The sequence below is a fragment of the Myxine glutinosa genome, chromosome 13 (genome assembly GCF_964187855.1).
Source record: "Myxine glutinosa chromosome 13, kmMyxGlut1.1, whole genome shotgun sequence".
NCBI classification, from domain to species: domain Eukaryota; kingdom Metazoa; phylum Chordata; class Myxini; order Myxiniformes; family Myxinidae; genus Myxine; species Myxine glutinosa.
In genome coordinates this window covers 81,008,666-81,026,235 of record NC_136273.1, presented here as the reverse complement: position 1 = coordinate 81,026,235, position 17,570 = coordinate 81,008,666, and the positions used below count along the sequence as shown (strand labels likewise).

Genomic DNA, 17,570 nt, shown 5'->3' with positions numbered 1-17,570 from the left:
CCCGCCCGGCGACGCCGGTACTGGAGGGCGTCATAGGATCGGTGAGTCTCTGAAATCTGCTTCGTGCTCCCCCTCTCCCTCCCCCATCCTTCCCTTCCCTCCTCCATCCTTCCCTTCCCCTCCCCCTACCCCTCCCCCCCTCCTCCTACCCCTCCCCCAATCCCCCACACTCCCCTCTCCCCTCCCTTCCCTCCTCCCCTCCTCCTCCCCCCTCCCCTCCTCCTCCCCCCTCCCTTCCCACCCTCTTCCCTCCCCCTCCCCCCTCTCCTCCCTCCCCCCCCCCCCCCGTTCCCCTCCCTCCCCCGCCCGGCAAAGCCGGGTACTTCTGCTAGTAACTTCATAAAAGGGTTTCAAAACGTGGAACAGAGCACTCCCAGGACTCAAAGTATCCACTCCAAGTAAAAATAAACTAGTTTTACAGTGACATGTGTTTTTATACTATTTTCACGATTTCATAACTAACTGCAATTATCTCATCAATAGCTGAAAGTTGTGTAGCGCGAACAATTGTTTTGGAAAACGCAATAAATGTGTTGATATGTGAAGAGATTTTTCTTCAGTAAACATTTAAATTGTCCCAGTATTATTTTTCTGTAAGTTCGTAGGCAGATGATCGAACAGCTGACGGGAGTGTTCTGTGGTTACGAGTTGCGAGGTTGCTTGATTGAAAATCACTGAAATGTGATCTGTAGGTGTTGTGAGAAATAGTAATTTAAACGTGGATTCTGATTGTTATGGTGTTTGATTCACCAGCAAATAAATACACGGTGGGGCCACCAAAAACATGTCTCGGTGGCCCAGTGGACAAAAAAGAAAAGAAAATTAAGCATGACGTATACATACAAATATATATATATACAGTATACACTGTATATGACTGGGGGTGGGGAGGTAAAGGGTGTTTTATGATTTTCCTTTATGATTTTCCATTATGATTCAAACACGATTCTAACATAACATGTGCAACACACGCAATATCAAAAGAAAGTAAAATTGGGCACAAAACATAAAACTTTGTTTTCCGCAACTCCCTCTTCCATTAGGGACCCGGTAACCGAGGCAACAAACTACAAATGACAAAGTGAGTCACCTGGCGCTGTGTGTACGGACCAGGACCTAACATACCTGGACCATAACGTCACAAAAGCGTCCCTCCTTTCGCTGCTCGTCTAGGAGTCGAAGAAGCGCTCTCCCGTGGCCCTCAGGCTCGCCGGAGCACAGTACAACGGCCATGACAGTGTAGTTTATAGAGTGTAGAGACAAGGCCCGAGCTCCAAGTCCGGCTCAACGGAACGACTGAGATGGCAGATATCGACACCAACGCCACTCTAACTCTCACCGAACACTTCTATCAGTGACACACAATCGTAGTCCGTCGCATCCATTGATACATTTGCTCCTCTTCTCAAACTACACTTCCTCAGGATCACGGGCTGCGCGCGACACTTCCCGCCCGGAGAACGGAACATGCGCGCGCGCGCGCGCGAAGGAGCGCACGAGCCACGAAATACGAGGCCGTGACGTCATGTGCACGCGACCGTTTTTCCCGCGCTATTCTTCCGGCGTCACGAAGCGTCACGTGCCTTCCTTCTCTGTGGCTTTTTTTTTTTTTTGGTTGTTGAGACCGTTCCATACATTAATTACTCTCTGACCTAAAGACCCCAGCGTAATTATTACTGTCCTAACACTCCTCTTCTTCCTGTCACTCGCTTCGCTTGCTGTCGTTTGCCGAGCAAGCCGTTCTCCACTTCTCGATAACCGCTTTGCAAGCCGCTCAGCAAGCGGAGCAAGCGATTAAGAAAGGGTACTCTGTTTTCACGGAGGTATATAATAAGGTTATTATATACCTCCGTGTCTGTTTTAGGTTAGTAAAAATGTCCGCCGTCGTCGGATTCAAAACGACATAACCAGTAAAATGTTCACAAGAAAAACCCATGTTTATCCTCATAATATTATTGAAACGTGCTTTTCATACTTTAATTGCAACTTCTACATTTCATCCTAATTCTTCAACTTCGACAAACATTCACACCCCCCCCCCTCCCCAACACGCACAGTGGTAGGGTCCATAGATAAGCTTGGTAGGGGATTCCTCCTTCTGACTCCGTATTTATTTATCTTTATTTCGCTCTTCCTCGTACTCTCTGTAGCTGCTGCGAACAAAATAAATTCGTTTGGGGAAGAGTTGTCACAAGAAGATCGAGTAAAAACTGAAAACCCGATCAGCATTTGCTCGAGTACTGAGATAGCATGGTTTCCATGGAGACCGCCGTGTTGTTAAGCGATGCCGAGCACTGCGTTCCGTTGGAGTGCTTGCTTGAGCGTTTTGAATTAAACGAGCCGCTTGGCAAGCGATAGCAAGCCGCGTGATAACGGAACACACCATCTGCAGTCTCATTACTGTTCTTCATATTTTTATTTCCTGCTTGCGAAGCCACGGAATTACTGATCAGCATTCGCACGAGTGAAGCAATAGATTTCCTTGCAGGTTGAAAGAGAAAAAAGTTTCAACAAGTTAAAGCGTGGAGACGTGCTAGACGAGCAGCAAAAAAAATTGCTGCTGTTACCCCCATTCTGAAAAAACCTGGACTCAACCCTGACACCCTAAACAACTTCAGACCCATCTCCAACCTACTCTTTCTGTCGAAAGTTTTGGAACGCGCTGTAGCCGCTCAACTCAAACATCACCTCTCTGTAGGCTATGAGCCAGACCCCCCAAATTGACCGGTCGGTACCATACAGATGGAGTAAGGCTCATTGTGATTTTTAGCAAGATATATGTCCCTAGATATGAAAAAAAAGTGATAGCAGTGTATAACTCTCGGCCATCTCTGTGTTATCACCCGAAATATTATTATACGCCCGCTTCGCTTCGCCAAAAAATGTGATATTTGCTAAAATTGGAATAAATATGTTTTTAAGGACCACAGAGTGCCGAGATCGAGATCGAGATCGTATTTGTTCGAGAGATCATGATAAACCTAGAGTGTGGAGCAAGTTTGCATGCATTGTGAAATATAATGTAGCTGATGTTACAAACCTACTTTAGGATACTAGCTAATACCAAAAATTACACTGAGATACCAAAAGTAGTAGACGAATAAACCTAAAATGTTCAAAAGCTATGTTTCGTTCCAAAATATCAAAATTAGGGGGTATGGTTGAACATATTTTGAACTTTGCCAAAATATGTGCCCCAAACAACCACCATATTACAAAGTAATGATATATTCCAATGCAGTGGTTCCTTGCGAAGATTTTGAGGGGTCAAATGTTACTCTGGGAGTTTTCATTTTTGAAATATTGACAAAAATGTACAATGTGAATTCTGAACTCGAAGCGATTTCGACCACTTTTTCACTAAATTTAACATATTTTTTGTCATTATATCAATATTTTGATAAATAACCCCCACAAATGTTCTATATTTCTATTATTATATTAGATGGCATCCAGTATGCAAATTATTGGCACTCTGTGGTCTTTAAAAACATATTTATTCCAATTTTAGCAAATATCACATTTTTTGGCGAAGCGAAGCGGGCGTATAATAATATTTCGGGTGATAACACAGAGATGGCCGAGAGTTATACACTGCTATCACTTTTTTTTCATATCTAGGGACATATATCTTGCTAAAAATCACAATGAGCCTTACTCCATCTGTATGGTACCGACCAACCCCCTTGGCTCATAGCCTACTGCCAATAACATGTATGAAACATTCCAATCCGGATTCCGCTCCAACCACAGTACTGAAACTGCTCTCCTCAAAATCACCAACGACCTTCTCCTCTCCTCTGACGCTGGCAACCTCAACATTCTCATCCTCCTCGACCTCAGCGCCGCCTTTGACACCATCGATCACACCATCCTCCTCACCCGACTTGAAACCACCTTTAACATTACCGGCACTGCCCTCTCTTGGATCAAATCATACCTCTCCGACAGACGCCAGTTCATCTCCACCAATAACTGCAAATCCCCCACTGCTCCCCTCCCCCAAGGTGTCCCGCAAGGTTCAGTTCTTGGCCCCCTCCTCTTCATCCTGTACCTGTTCCCCCTCGGTCACTTAATCCGCCGTCATGGTCTCCAATTCCACTGCTTCGCCGATGACATCCAGCTTTTCATCTCCACCAAGTCCGTCTCCACCGACACCCACTCTATCCTGACAAACTGCATCACTGAAATAAAATCCTGGCTTCAAATCAACTTCCTCAAACTTAACTGTGATAAATCTGAAATAATCATCATTGGCCCAAAAACGCTCACCAAGTCCACCCATAACTTTGCCCTCAACATCGACGGTATCCCAGTATCCACCTCCCCTCACATCCGGAATCTTGGCATCATCTTTGACCAAACCCTCTCCTTCGACAAATACACTAAACAGATCACAAAGACAGCCTTCTTTCACCTGAAAAACATCGCCCGTCTCCGTCCATCCCTCTCCTCCATGGCTGCAGAAACCCTCATCCACGCCTTCATCACCTCCCGTCTGGACTACTGCAACAGCCTCCTCTATGGTTCACCCTCAATAATCACCAATAAACTCCAATACATTCAGAACTCCGCTGCCCGTCTACTCACCCATTCCCGGACCCGTGACCACATCATCCCCGTCCTTTACAAGCTTCACTGGCTCCCCATCTCCCAGAGAATCCAGTACAAAATCCTCCTCTTGACCTACAAAGCCCTCCATAACCTGGCCCCATCCTACCTGGCTGACCTCCTCTCCAGCCACACTCCCACCCGCAACCTCCGCTCTGCTGGTACCAACCTCCTGACCCCGCCCCTCCCCCACCCCCCATGCGGACCAAATTCAGATGCTGGGGGGACAGGGCCTTCTCCATCGCTGCTCCCACCCTCTGGAACTCACTACCTCACACCATCAGAGACTCCTCCTCACTCACCACATTCAAAACATCACTCAAGACCCACCTCTTCAACACTGCATTCAACATTTAACCCACAGCATTTAACCCCTGACTATCTCTTCTCCTTCTCCCTCCTTTTGCTTTGATTTAATTATTTACCTATTGATTTTTGTCTTTTTGCACTTGTTTTTTTGTACTCTGTCAAAGCGCCTTTGGGCTTCTTGAAAAGCGCTATATAAAATAAATGTATTATTATTATTATTATTATTATTAAAGAATCAATTTTGAAACCTCAGGATAACGAAGGATGAACCTTCAAAGTGACCGTTTATTTTACTGCAGGTGATGTTCATCATAATTTAAATCGTAATTTAATAAGTTTACTTACTTACCTTATAAATATTTAACATCGTTTGAATTTTCTTTCGATTCACACTGTTTGGTACTTTAATGCATTATGCGTACACGTTGCCATGGCTACGTCCACGAGTCTTACATCACAAAGAACAATCGGATTGACAGTTGGTGGTACTTGGTGGAGTGGAGAAAGCACATCTTCTGGTCCTGATTAATCGATATTCTTTTATCGATACACGATGGGAAATTACCAACCACACCCGAGTGTTTACATCATCAAGAGGCCCTCATGAGGAGACGCAAGATGGCGACCAGGATGTCGAGTGAACTGGTGAAGCACCCAACGTATGTAACGTCTTTGGTTGTTTGTACAGTTATCCCTCATTGGTTCTTATCACGTGCAGGGCAACCTGTATTTGGTACAGGGGAACCCGTATCACGTACAGGGGAACCTGCATCAGGTACAGGGGAACCTGTATCACGTACAGGGGAACCTGTATCACGTACAGGGGAACCTGCATCATGTACAAGGGAACCTGTATCACGTACAGGTGAATCTGCATCATGTACAGGGGAACCTGCATCATGTACAAGGGAACCTGTATCACGTACAGGGGAACCTGCATCAGGTACAGAGGAACCTGCATCAGGTACAGGTGAACCTGTATCACGTACAGGGGGAACCTGCATCAGGTACAGGTGAACCTGCATCATGTACAAGGGAACCTGCATCATGTACAGGGGAACCTGTGTCAGGTACAAATGTCGGACTCGATCGTTTATGCTTTAATCACTTATTGTAATTGTTCATTAAATTAAAAATAAGCAATTTCAAAGAAAACTTCAAAATTGTTCCCTAATTGAATACCAAACATCGAACATCGAATACTTCATCCTGCCACTGTATCCCTCTATCGGTACCTATTCAATTCCATGTTAACCTCTCTATCGTTCCTGCTGCCTCCATCTTCCCAGGATGACAATTCCATCTATTAATGACTCTCCATGTGAAATACCAGCCTTGTTACCATGCCAACGCTCATATCTACTCTCAGGCAATTTATTCCCCCTCCCCCACCCCCCCCCCTCCCCGGTTCTGTCACTTTCCATCCTGAGAAAAAGTTTTCCTGTAATTATTTTCTCATTGCCTCTCTTCATATTCACCATTTGAAACAGAAAGATTATTGAGTGATAAAGTCATCTGTGCTGAAACTGATTTGATCCTAATCTTTCCCTGGACTTTTCAGGTTTACACACACACACACACACACACACACACACACACACACACACACACACACACACACACACACACACACACACACACACACATATACACACACACACACACACACGTACAGTGGAAGTGAGGAGATCCTTGGCCTGTGGAATGGCTTTGATGGCCCAAACAGTGAGGATGTTAGAGAAAAGGAAGGATTTCATATCAACTGGAATGATGTAATCCATGACCTTCTGATAATAGGAAGTAAGCTGATAGGTTTGTAGTTGAGGGGATCAGTTTTTGCTCAATTTTTAACTTACCTGGAACGAAGTTCAAGGGAGGTTGTGCGATGGCGCGTCGTCCGTCCGTCAGTCCGTAAACACTTGAAACTTCTTCTACGAAACCGCTGATGGGATTGCGACCAAATTTGGCACAAATGATGTTTGTTGTGTTGTGACTAAAGTTTGTTCGCGGCGTTTAAAAAAAATTGTGGTTTAAGGAGGTATATGGGGTTGGGGGGAGGGGGGGGGGGTTGCCCCCAAAATAGGTATTTTTTTTGTTTGTTTGTTTAAAGTCTTATGATTATGTTAGTATGAAACTATATGCTGCTCTGTCTTCCAGCAACCACGAAAATTGGTTTAAAATACCTTTAGTCGGTGCAGTATACTGTTTATCCTACCAGGTGAGTGCCAGGGGTATTGCCCCTATGTTTATGTAGTACCGTGATGTTGGGGGGATTTCCAATCAAATGGAAGATGATCTCGGGTAAATAACAGGGTGAAGAGGGTAGAGAGAGGATGTGCAAGAGCAGCACAACAGGTTTTGGGGACACGTAAGATGATGCCGCCAGATTGAGGTGTTAGGGATACAATATTTGGAAGCAAACATATCATTGAGGCATTCGGCCTTCTCACGAGTGGAGTCGGCTGTGGGGACATTTGAAGGGAAAGGATGCATACATACAAGGAGAGCATACACCAGAGACAGACTAAACAAGGCACCACAAGGTTTTAGAGGAGGGAGACAAATTTGAAAGTTCATTTTTGAGGTTGAACAGATGTTGTTTTCTGCTTCTCCTGAGGGACAGACACACACTTGTTGTGGACTTCTTGGAATGCGCAGAGATTGTCTTCGGTCGGATTTGCCTTCCAGGAAGAGAAGGCAAGTTGTTTCAAAGCAACTCCCTCCTTACAGTATTCAGTGTGGCATGGGTGGGAAGAAGGGTGGGATAATTGGAGATGAGATGGGATGATTCTGTGCATGACAGAGAGCAGGTGTCTGGGGAAGAATTCCCAGGCTCAGTTAATATCAGGAGCAGCAGATATGAGAGATCAGTCCTGAAGAGAGATGGCTGCTTGGAGTGCATGCCACCTGGTGAGACAAATGCCAGACCCGACGGCATTGAGGCAGCTCTCTGATAATAGGCAGAGAGATGAAGACTCTCACAAGCACATGATGAGATGAACCAAAGTCAAGTCAAAGACTGACCTGACAAGAACATTGCCAACGGGAGAAATATGTGGTGGAAGGTTCACAGATTGAAAGTTCACAGACAGAGAAGTCCTTTTCTGAAGTACCATGGCTGGTGAGACAAGTACCAACACCCAGCCAAGTAACGTGGTGACAATTGAAATATCCACCAATGAGGAAGAGCGAGTTGGGATGAGTGCTTAAAAGTTTGCCCTTGTTGTCTGAGAGTGATGAAGATGGAGTAGTCAATACAAAGGGCAGTGGGAGTTTTTTTTTTGCATTTGCATTTGCATTTGCAGAGCCTGATTTGTTCATGCAATATTATTGTATTAAATGAATGAATTAAATTAATGAATACTTTGTTCAGGTTTGTTTGCTTGATTGAAAATTGATGAAGTGAAATATTTTATCATTTAATATTAAATCAGTAATATATTTATTTATTCATTTTCAGCAATATTAAGCAAGTGAAGGGAAGAAATGGGAATGCTTTCCTTCTCCTTTCTACTTCTTAAAACTTAAAAGAATTGAAACTTCATTTTCAACACAGAACTGAAAGAACAGAAAAAATATTGAAGTTTAAAAATGAAAAAGAAAAAAATGATAAAATTTAAGGAATTGTGTTCATGTGGGTTTGGATGTTGCGCCTCAGGTTTGGATTGGGGGGCTGGTTTATAATTGGGTTTTTTATGTGGGGGTTGAGGGTTTTGATGTGAGTGTTGAAGTTGGGTTTGTATGTGGGGATTGGGGGTTTTGTTGTGAGAGTTTGTGGTTTTGATGTGGGGTTGGGGGTGTGGGTTTTGATGTTTGGGTTGGGGATGGAGTTGTGATGGTCAACGCCTTAATAGATTCCTCCTGTTATATAATTCCGAGCTTGGCCCTCGAGTGCTCACAGCAATTATACAACAGAGAAGTGTGAAGCGCCAATCTATTGCCTTTCAAGGATACATCTGTTGAGGTCTTGGTTGTCATGGCTCCATCCCTGGCCCTCACAATGGAACTTATATCCCTGACCCTCACATCGGGGCTCCAGACCCTCCCACCAAAAGCCTTGGCCTTCTCTTTCGGACCCAGCCCTGGTGCTCACTCACATCGATACTGCTCACCCTCACATTGGGGGCAAAGACTCAGCTTAGGTGCAGGAGATTCCAATGATCTAGAAGGCGTTGGGTTCCACGGAATCAAGCTGAGCAAGATGTGAGGCGGGGAGCCAGCCCAAAGGGGAGAGCAGTGCACCATCAAGCTTCGGATGAAGTCATTTATCGGTGGAAAGGGGTTCAGATGAATCAATTAAGGACTTTGTACCAAGGAGGATGCCCAGTTGGCACCTGGCTTTGGAGACCAACTTTGAAATGTGGTTTTCCCAAAAAAGATCATGGCTGAGAGTGAGACTCAGGAGTTTGAATGACAAGTAAAGGAGGGAGGATTTGCCATTGGGAGAATTGTGGGTTGGAAAGTTTACAGATTGAGTCAGTCCCATGGAGTCACAGAAGTCCTTTGCTGAAGTTCCATGGCTGGTGTGAGAGGCACCAACACCCAGTCAAGTTCCATGGTGACAATTGAAATCTCCACCAATGAGGAAGAGAGAGTTGGTATGAGTGGTTAAAACTTTGCCCTTGTTGTCTGAGAGTGATGTAGATGGAGTCGTCGCTGTTGGGAGGAAGGTGCAACAAACAAATGAACAAGAGGTGCGAGCAGATGGGAAGTCACAGCCAGAGGTACTCCTGGCATTTGGGATGTGCAAGGTCAGCACAAAGGGCAGTGGGAATGTTTTTTTTTTTTTTTTTTGCTTTTGCAGAGCCTGATTTGTACCTGTGATATTATTGTATTAAATGAATGAATGAAATTAATAAATACTTTGTTCTTTTCTTTTACTGCAAATTGCATCGGAAAAACAAGCTGAAAACACTCTTTTTACCAAAATGAAAGGTGAAATCATTGATCTTTTTGAAGCCCTTTTGAACCACCAAAACCCACAAAATGAGGAATACCCTGATGACTCACAATGTACGACCTACCTGGGAGACTTGGGGAAAGGGATCTACCCTGCTGACCCAGCACACGAGTTCTACCCTGATGACCCAGCACACGAGTTCCACCCTGATGACCCAGCACACGAGTTCTACCATGATGACCCAGCACACGAGTTCTACCATGATGACCCAGCACACGAGTTCTACCTTGATGACCCAGCACACGAGTTCTATCTTGATGACCCAGCACATGAGTTCTATCTTGATGACCCAGCACACGAGTTCCACCCGGATGACCTTGTACACGAGTTCTACCTTGATGACGCAGCACATGAGTTCTACCTTGATGACCCAGCACACGAGTTCTACCCTGATGACCCAGCACACAAGTTCTTCCTTGATGACCCAGCACTTCTCGGTGTTTATCTTTCATAAATTAATCGTTTCTGTTTGCCATGCGTGTGCGGCCTTGCCTCAGGCTTCCCCTGTCGAAGTTTGTTCCTTCCTTCGCTGTTTTTGCTCGGTTTTTAAATTTTCCCTTCTCCCCCAAACTTCCCCGAACATCTACTCTTTGTCTAACGTTTACAAAGAATTCAGTGTGACATGACTGAATGTCCCCCACTCCCCCCCCCAAAAAAAACTTTTTACTTCCCTTTCTCCTCGTGTGCTTTTGTCCCACAGAGCGCCTCTGTCCACGTGGCCTGTCCCACTCCGCCCCCATTATCGCCTTGCCTTCCACCTCTTGCCCTGTTCAAGTGACTCGTGGTTATCCCTCTCAGCGCTCTCCCCGTTGGTATTTTTGTGAATATAAGACTGTTCTTCACGGTTCTGTTTAAATATGTTTAAACTTTCCCCTGCAGTGTTTTATTCAGTGGTTTATTGCAACACGAGTAGGTGATAAATGTTGCTTCTGGGACACCTCCGTTTAACATGGGAAATCCCTATCTAATGTCATTTACCCCCCTGTTTTAAAAAAAATCATAAACACCTCTATTTCTCCCTCTATGAACCTATAATCCTTCTCGCCTTATGAACCTATAATCCTTCTCGCCTTATGAACCTATAATCCTTCTCACCTTATGAACCTATAATCCTTCTCGCCTTATGAACCTATGATTTTCTTCCTTTATGAACCTATAATCCTTCTAGCCTTATGAACCTATGATCATTCTCACTTCCATGTAAATTTTACCCTATTCCCCCCACTACCCCCTTAATGTAGTTCCTTAGACCACTCTGCTAATGAGCCTATAAATATATTATCTCTTTCTAACTTTTTTAAGAGTTCCATTCTCCTATAGAACTCATCCCCATCAAGTATATTTATAAAGTATACAGGTTCCTTAACCTTTTGTTGTGAAAGTATAAAGTGGTATGTTTCACGGAGGGTTCTTGTTTGACCTCCTCCTCTCCCACATACCATTTTAAAATTATAATATTTATTATCCGATTGATAACCATTAAAGTTCTCACTCCACTCTAATATATTTTTCTTCCCACCCTCCATTACCCCACTTAACAAATGAATACGTTTATCCGTCTTGAGAACCTTCTGACCAGTGATTCTCTCAACCTCTTGAATCTGATATTTTTCACATTCGTTATGTTTTCCATTTATATACCAAGGTTGATTACACCTCCACTCTTTAGTCTGGTTGATACTTGGTTCTATCATTTATATAATAGTAAAAAAGGTGGCGGTAGCCCGTTAAAATCCCTAACCCCCCTTTTTAACTTATCACTTATATATATATATATCTTATATACTTATATAACCATAAGGGAGACGATCAATTCCATTTTCTAAAATAAACCTCTTATCATCAAAAGCCCCCAATGCTTTCTTATGTGTGGGCGGGGTCTGTGTGGGTGTGGTCTGTGTGGGTGTGGTCTGTGTGGGTGTGGTCTGTGTGGGTGGGGTCTGTGTGGGTGGGGTTTGTGGGTGGGGTCTGTGTGGGTGTGGCTTATGATTTTTTTTTTTTTTTTTTTTTTTTTTTTATTACTACTAATTAAATTAGCTAATCTGGGTGGATGAAAGTATGGATGGTTGTTGTTTAATGAATTATCAGTTTTGTTTTTTGTAATTCTTGTGAGTAAAATGAACCCAAGATTTCTTCCCAATTCATATCATATAATTTGTAAGTCCAAGGCATAGTATCCATTACATCAACGATTTTGAATAATTCATTAGTCCATCTCTTTGTATAACCTTTCTCAAAATGACTTTTCCATCTGTATATTCTTACAATATCACCAACTTTGAACTTGGGCTTTCTCAAATTAATCTCCTTTTCATATTCTAATTTTGTAAATGTTTCTGATGGTTTTGATTTTGTTGATGAATGAACTGTATTATTGTAATTATCTACAATATCCTGAATAAAATACACCCATTTTTGGGAACCGAGTTGTGTGAATTTTTTATATAATTTCTCTTTTAAAGTACGATTAAAACGCTCAATAACAACTGCTTTTCCTTCATTAAAGGTGCTGTATAATTTAATACCCTCCCCCTTAAGAAATTTCATAAATATTTTGTTATAGAACTCTGTTCCCTCATCGGTCCACAGTTTCTTTGGTTTTCTTTTACTTTTATTAAATATCTGTTGGAAGGCTAACTTCAGAGTATAACCTCTCTTGTTTTTCAAAGGAACAACCCAAGCAAATCTACTCCTCAAATCAATAACGGTTAAAGCATACTTGTATCCCTTATCATTTTTTAGTTCGATTAAATCAGCGGACCATATGTGGTCGGTGTATTTAGAATAAACTTTCCTTCTTTTAAACTTTGTGATTATAGGTTTATGTAATTCATCAGCCAAAAGCTCCTCAGTCTTGATGACATCATGAGAGCCTAATAGTTTTTTGAGGGTGAATAACCAAGGCCAAGTTTCAATTTAGCATTTATCAAATTTCTCACAATAAACCTATCAACTTTCTCTCTCAACGTTGGATTTTGTATCAAAGACAAATTATACAACATTTCTCTGTCGGCTTTATGTTTTTCAGTCAATGTAGTGGTTTTCCCATAAGCAATATCATGCTTCATACACACTTCATCAACCCTATTTGTAGGTTTAGACCAAGGTTTAGGATTGTCAGCCTCATCTAATCTTTTATCCAAGTTTGTTCCTGGGCCACAGAAAGAATACCCTGGAAGGTGTAATTCCCCTGGAATTCCAGTTGTTGTAAATTTGCTACCTGACAAAAACTTTTGTATGTCTCCTCCACTTTTAGGAGAGATGAATTGACACTTTTTAGAACCACACACTTGACATATTCCTTTTTGATAAACTCTATTATTTTTAGCTTTAACATAAGAGATATTTTTAGATTTAGTTTTCTTTTTACATTTGAGACAATAACTCATATTTATTTATGAGAAAAAGTTCTACATAGTGCCAAAACCTTTTTGGTTTTCAACATATACATTTCTATCTTGATTTTTAAAACATAAAGAATCCTTAGAAATGACTTCACTCTCTCCTCCATTTATTTACAAATAAAACTAACTAAAGTCAATAACACCAACATCATCAACTATATGTTGTATATCTGCGCTCTGAATTCATTATAGCAAATTTAAAAACCAATAAGTTCGGAAGAGTCATTAATTCTTTATTTTCCTCTTCAGTGCGTTGAGATTTATTTATTTGTCGTAATACCTTCAATCTTTCATTAATCTCAGGAATGGTCATATTTTTATATTTTTCCTCCCTCTCCTCCTCCTCCTTTTTCTCCCTTTCCTCCCTCTCCTCCTTCTCCTTTTTCTCCCTTTCATCCTTCTCCTCCTTCTCCTTTTCCTCCCTCTCCTCCTTCTCCCTTTCCCCCTTCTCCTCCTTCTCTCTTTCCTCCTTCTCTTCTTCAACTCCTTCCTCCTTCTCTTCTTCAACTCCTTCCTCATCCCTTGCTACCCTTGAGTTTGAACCCCAAAGAATATTATACATATACTCATCTGGATTTTGAGATATTCTTGTATCTATAATTATTTTTCTCATAATAGGATACCAATAAGATTTGTTGACGATTTCTAAAAGAGTTTTATATTTCATAACTTTGAGAAGTTCATTTTTATTTAATATTTTAAACAAGTCTCTATTTGTGGGTTTAACAATATCAGTATAAGGCCAGTTTTTAATGACAAAATTCCCATGTATATGCTCCAAATCATAAGGTATGTAATACCGAGCACCCTTTTCTTGTAGGTATCCTTGAATACAAAAATTATAATTCTCTTGTAGTCTTCTTCCTGCCATTTATGTATCAGAAATATATGTGAGATTAATATTATGACAGGTAATACCACCCCATCTTCCCACTACCAAATCGGTTTGTATTCCTCGGCTTTCTATCCTTATCTCATTACCTTCCTTCTTTGTCATGCGAACCATCGCTATACTATCATATATTTTTCTTTTCTTAAAATCACGTATTTGTTGTTTGCTAATTGTACTTCCACATAAATCCTTATCTTCACCAAGTGGATAATATTCTTCTTTACGAGACTGATTTAAATCATGTAGGTCTTCTATGTTTATTGAAAAAGACCAATTATACCCTAAATCAGACATATCATACCCCCATTTATTAATTCGCATATTAACTAAATGTCCTTCTTTATAAAATTCAATTGTAAGCAGGTAGTTAAATTCAATGAGGAAAGGTGTATGGTCAGTATAACCAGGTGTTGTGGTTGTAAATTTTACTTGTTTAACAAAACGTGCTGTTTTCTTTAAAAATATATATTGTGATAAATCACTTAATCTAATTAAGTCATTCGCATCTGTAGGGTTTGGATAATTGATTAATTTATAAGTATTCTTCATATTAATATTTTTACTTACACTATATTTTTGTCGTTCAGCCTGTGCCTTTGTATAATAATTTGATAAATCAATATCCTGAGAGGATTTTCCAAAGATAGAACCATCTTTTCCAACATAAGTCATTTATATTAGATTAAAAATGATATCATAAAAATTTTCATTATTGTTGAGTTTAAATAATACATATAAACATAATTGACCACAACATTTAGAATTAATTTCTTGAACTTGAAATGTTTGATAAACACCATTCTGTAAGAATTGTATTACTTCAACAGGTGGTGGCATACCATAACTATCAAAATAATATTTATCCTGACTATTATGAATACAAACCCAATGAGAACCATTCTGTGTGTCTAAATTCATAATAATATTCTTTGTATTCTTATTTATATGTATTAATTCATCTCTCATACAAATAACCACATTATCAATTTTTAGTGTTTTACAATACTTAGCGAGTTCTATATTTGACGTTGTATTCTTTCCAAATTGTTTAAACCATTTATCCATTTATTTATGAGAAAGATACAATCCATTACCCCGTTTAGTTAGTTTAACACCCGCTTGAGCGATAGAGGAAAGCATATCTCCAACTAACAATCTAGCTTTATCAGGTAGACTTTCAAGTTTTTGAGCAAAATCTACAATTACACCACTTCCACTAATTTGTTTCTCCAACTCCTTGTTATGTCTTTCCAATTCTTTTTGAGCTTTTAGTTGTGCCTTCCTTTCGTTAGCAGTTTTTATCGCTGCTGAAATACCACCAGTCAATGCTCCCGCCGCACTTAAACCAGCAAATAAAGGAATTAGAAATGGGAGAAATCCTCCTCTTGACTTGTCTATTGAATATTTCTTTAACATAGGTTTTGTCATTTTAATTTTAAGTGATCCAACATCATTTAGTGTTTTCACCTGCTCTCTTGTGAGTAAAACATCAATTCTTACAGCTCCTTTTCTTTGAAATGTATTAACATTAATAATACAAGGCTTTTGATTTTGAATACAAGATGTTAATTTATCAAGATTGATTTGATTAACATATACCCCTACCATTTATTTATGAGAAAAAACCTATGTGATATTAATCATAACACCATTATCTGTATTAATCTGTAATTCTGTTTCCTCCAAAAGCAAACAATAAGCATCAACTTCTTCATTCTCTCCTCTTTCAATGTATAGAGAAGTATCCACTCTATTAGACTTTATAGTTTCCTTTTGAGAACTCAGGTCAATTGTGTAGATTGTATAAAGTTTTTGAAACGCAACCATATCCAAAATAGGTTCATTATTACCGTTGCTTTCACACACCTTTTGGTAAGACTTGTAGGCTTCCGCATAATCATTTTTTTCCCAATCAATTTCCAATCTATCTCGCGGATAAAATGTCCCATCAAGAGAAACCCGAAGTTGTTTCACCTTAGCATTATCACTCAGGGCATTATTCTTATTAGTACCGTCCTCTCCATCTGGTTTCTTAAAAATGAGCCATAGGTATCGTGGCTTTCCTTCAAGAACACCCAAATTCCAAGTGTAGGTAGTGTGTTCCAGTTTAACGTGTTGACATCTTCTTTTAAGGTATGATACATTTAGCGGTTTCTTTGAGTTAAGTCTTCTATTTAACATCTCTTCCGTTTTAAGATTAGGAGTATATTCACTAATATACCAACACAAATCATTAATAACAAATTTATTATTGTCGCCAAAAGCATTTTCAACCCCAAAAAGCAACCTATTTACATTATCATTCCTTTGTAGTTGAAATCTAATTTTAAGCCCATACAAAACTTTATCATAATCACAAAATCCAAATATACCTTTCAGAGGTACTGCTACCGTAAAACTATTCTCTGCTTTTGCGTCATCATTATACATTGACTTCCTTTGACTATAACCAGGGTCTGCGTTTGTTCCTGTTGACATATCAGGAATAAAACCTTCAACAGCTCCCTTACCCATTCTATCACTAAACGAATATAGTGTAAATTTCATCATTTCAGATGTAGCAGAGACATAATCAACCGCTTCAACCTCTTGTGTTCCAATATACAGGCGGACACTGTCAAACATTTTCCAGAAGAAATCATTTACGAGTGTAGCATTAGTATTATTCGCAGCCTTAGTGAATTTAAATTTACACAGCAAGAAACTATCAGCTATATTCAAGTAAGTTTGTTGATTATTTATTTCAAAACTTTTTGTTCCGTTTGAATTCCAGTCTGTTCCTGTTATAGCATTTACCTTAAAATAGTCTTCCTTTTTAGTGGAGTTTGAAATGATAATCGTATCATCCAAATCATAGATACTATCAATCGCTTCCATACTTGTATTTATATAGCATTAAAATTGTTGAAACCCTGACCCAAGTATTTTAATGATTTTTTGTCGTTCTTGTGAAGATAGTTGAGTTTTACCTTTTTTAATTTCTTTGATTGCTTGTAATTTATGAGACTCCTTTTGAGCATCTTTTATACTCTTTATAGCACCCGCAACTGAGCCCACGGCAGAAGCAGTTGAACCAATTAGGTCTTTATGTTTAAGGATGGTTGAACCAATACCCATTAGAGTATCAATTATCCCATCTCCTTTATTTCTAAATTGATGTCCCACACCCCGTTGTCTCTTTGGTTTATAGTATCCTCTCCCAAGAAACATACCTTCACCCTTATAGTATGGTGAAAGGAACATCCCATCCCCTGTAATTATTTTATATTTTCCCAACTCGTGTTTTCTCACAATAACCATTATTTATTTATTGAAAAACTTCACGTAGGTGAATTCTGATGGATATAATTTCATCATTAAAGGATATCATACGATTATCTTGGTCGGTTATCCT

General features: G+C 40.3%; 1 protein-coding gene across 3 annotated transcripts in view; it reads right to left on the bottom strand.

The window, feature by feature from the left end:
* Positions 1-17,570, bottom strand: part of LOC137439050 (uncharacterized) — a 77,578-nt gene that overhangs the window by 22,784 nt on the left and 37,224 nt on the right. Inside the window, exon 1 of one of the 3 annotated variants that reach the window (XM_068134686.2) lies at positions 1,126-1,772. The exons of 1 other annotated variant lie outside the window; for it this stretch is intronic. In XM_068134686.2, coding sequence (XP_067990787.2) covers positions 1,126-1,233 — 108 coding nt within the window. In that variant the 5' untranslated portion in view covers positions 1,234-1,772. Of the gene's footprint in view, positions 1-1,125; positions 1,773-17,570 lie in introns of those variants that run through there. One more of the 3 variants, XM_068134687.2, reaches the window with a different exon arrangement.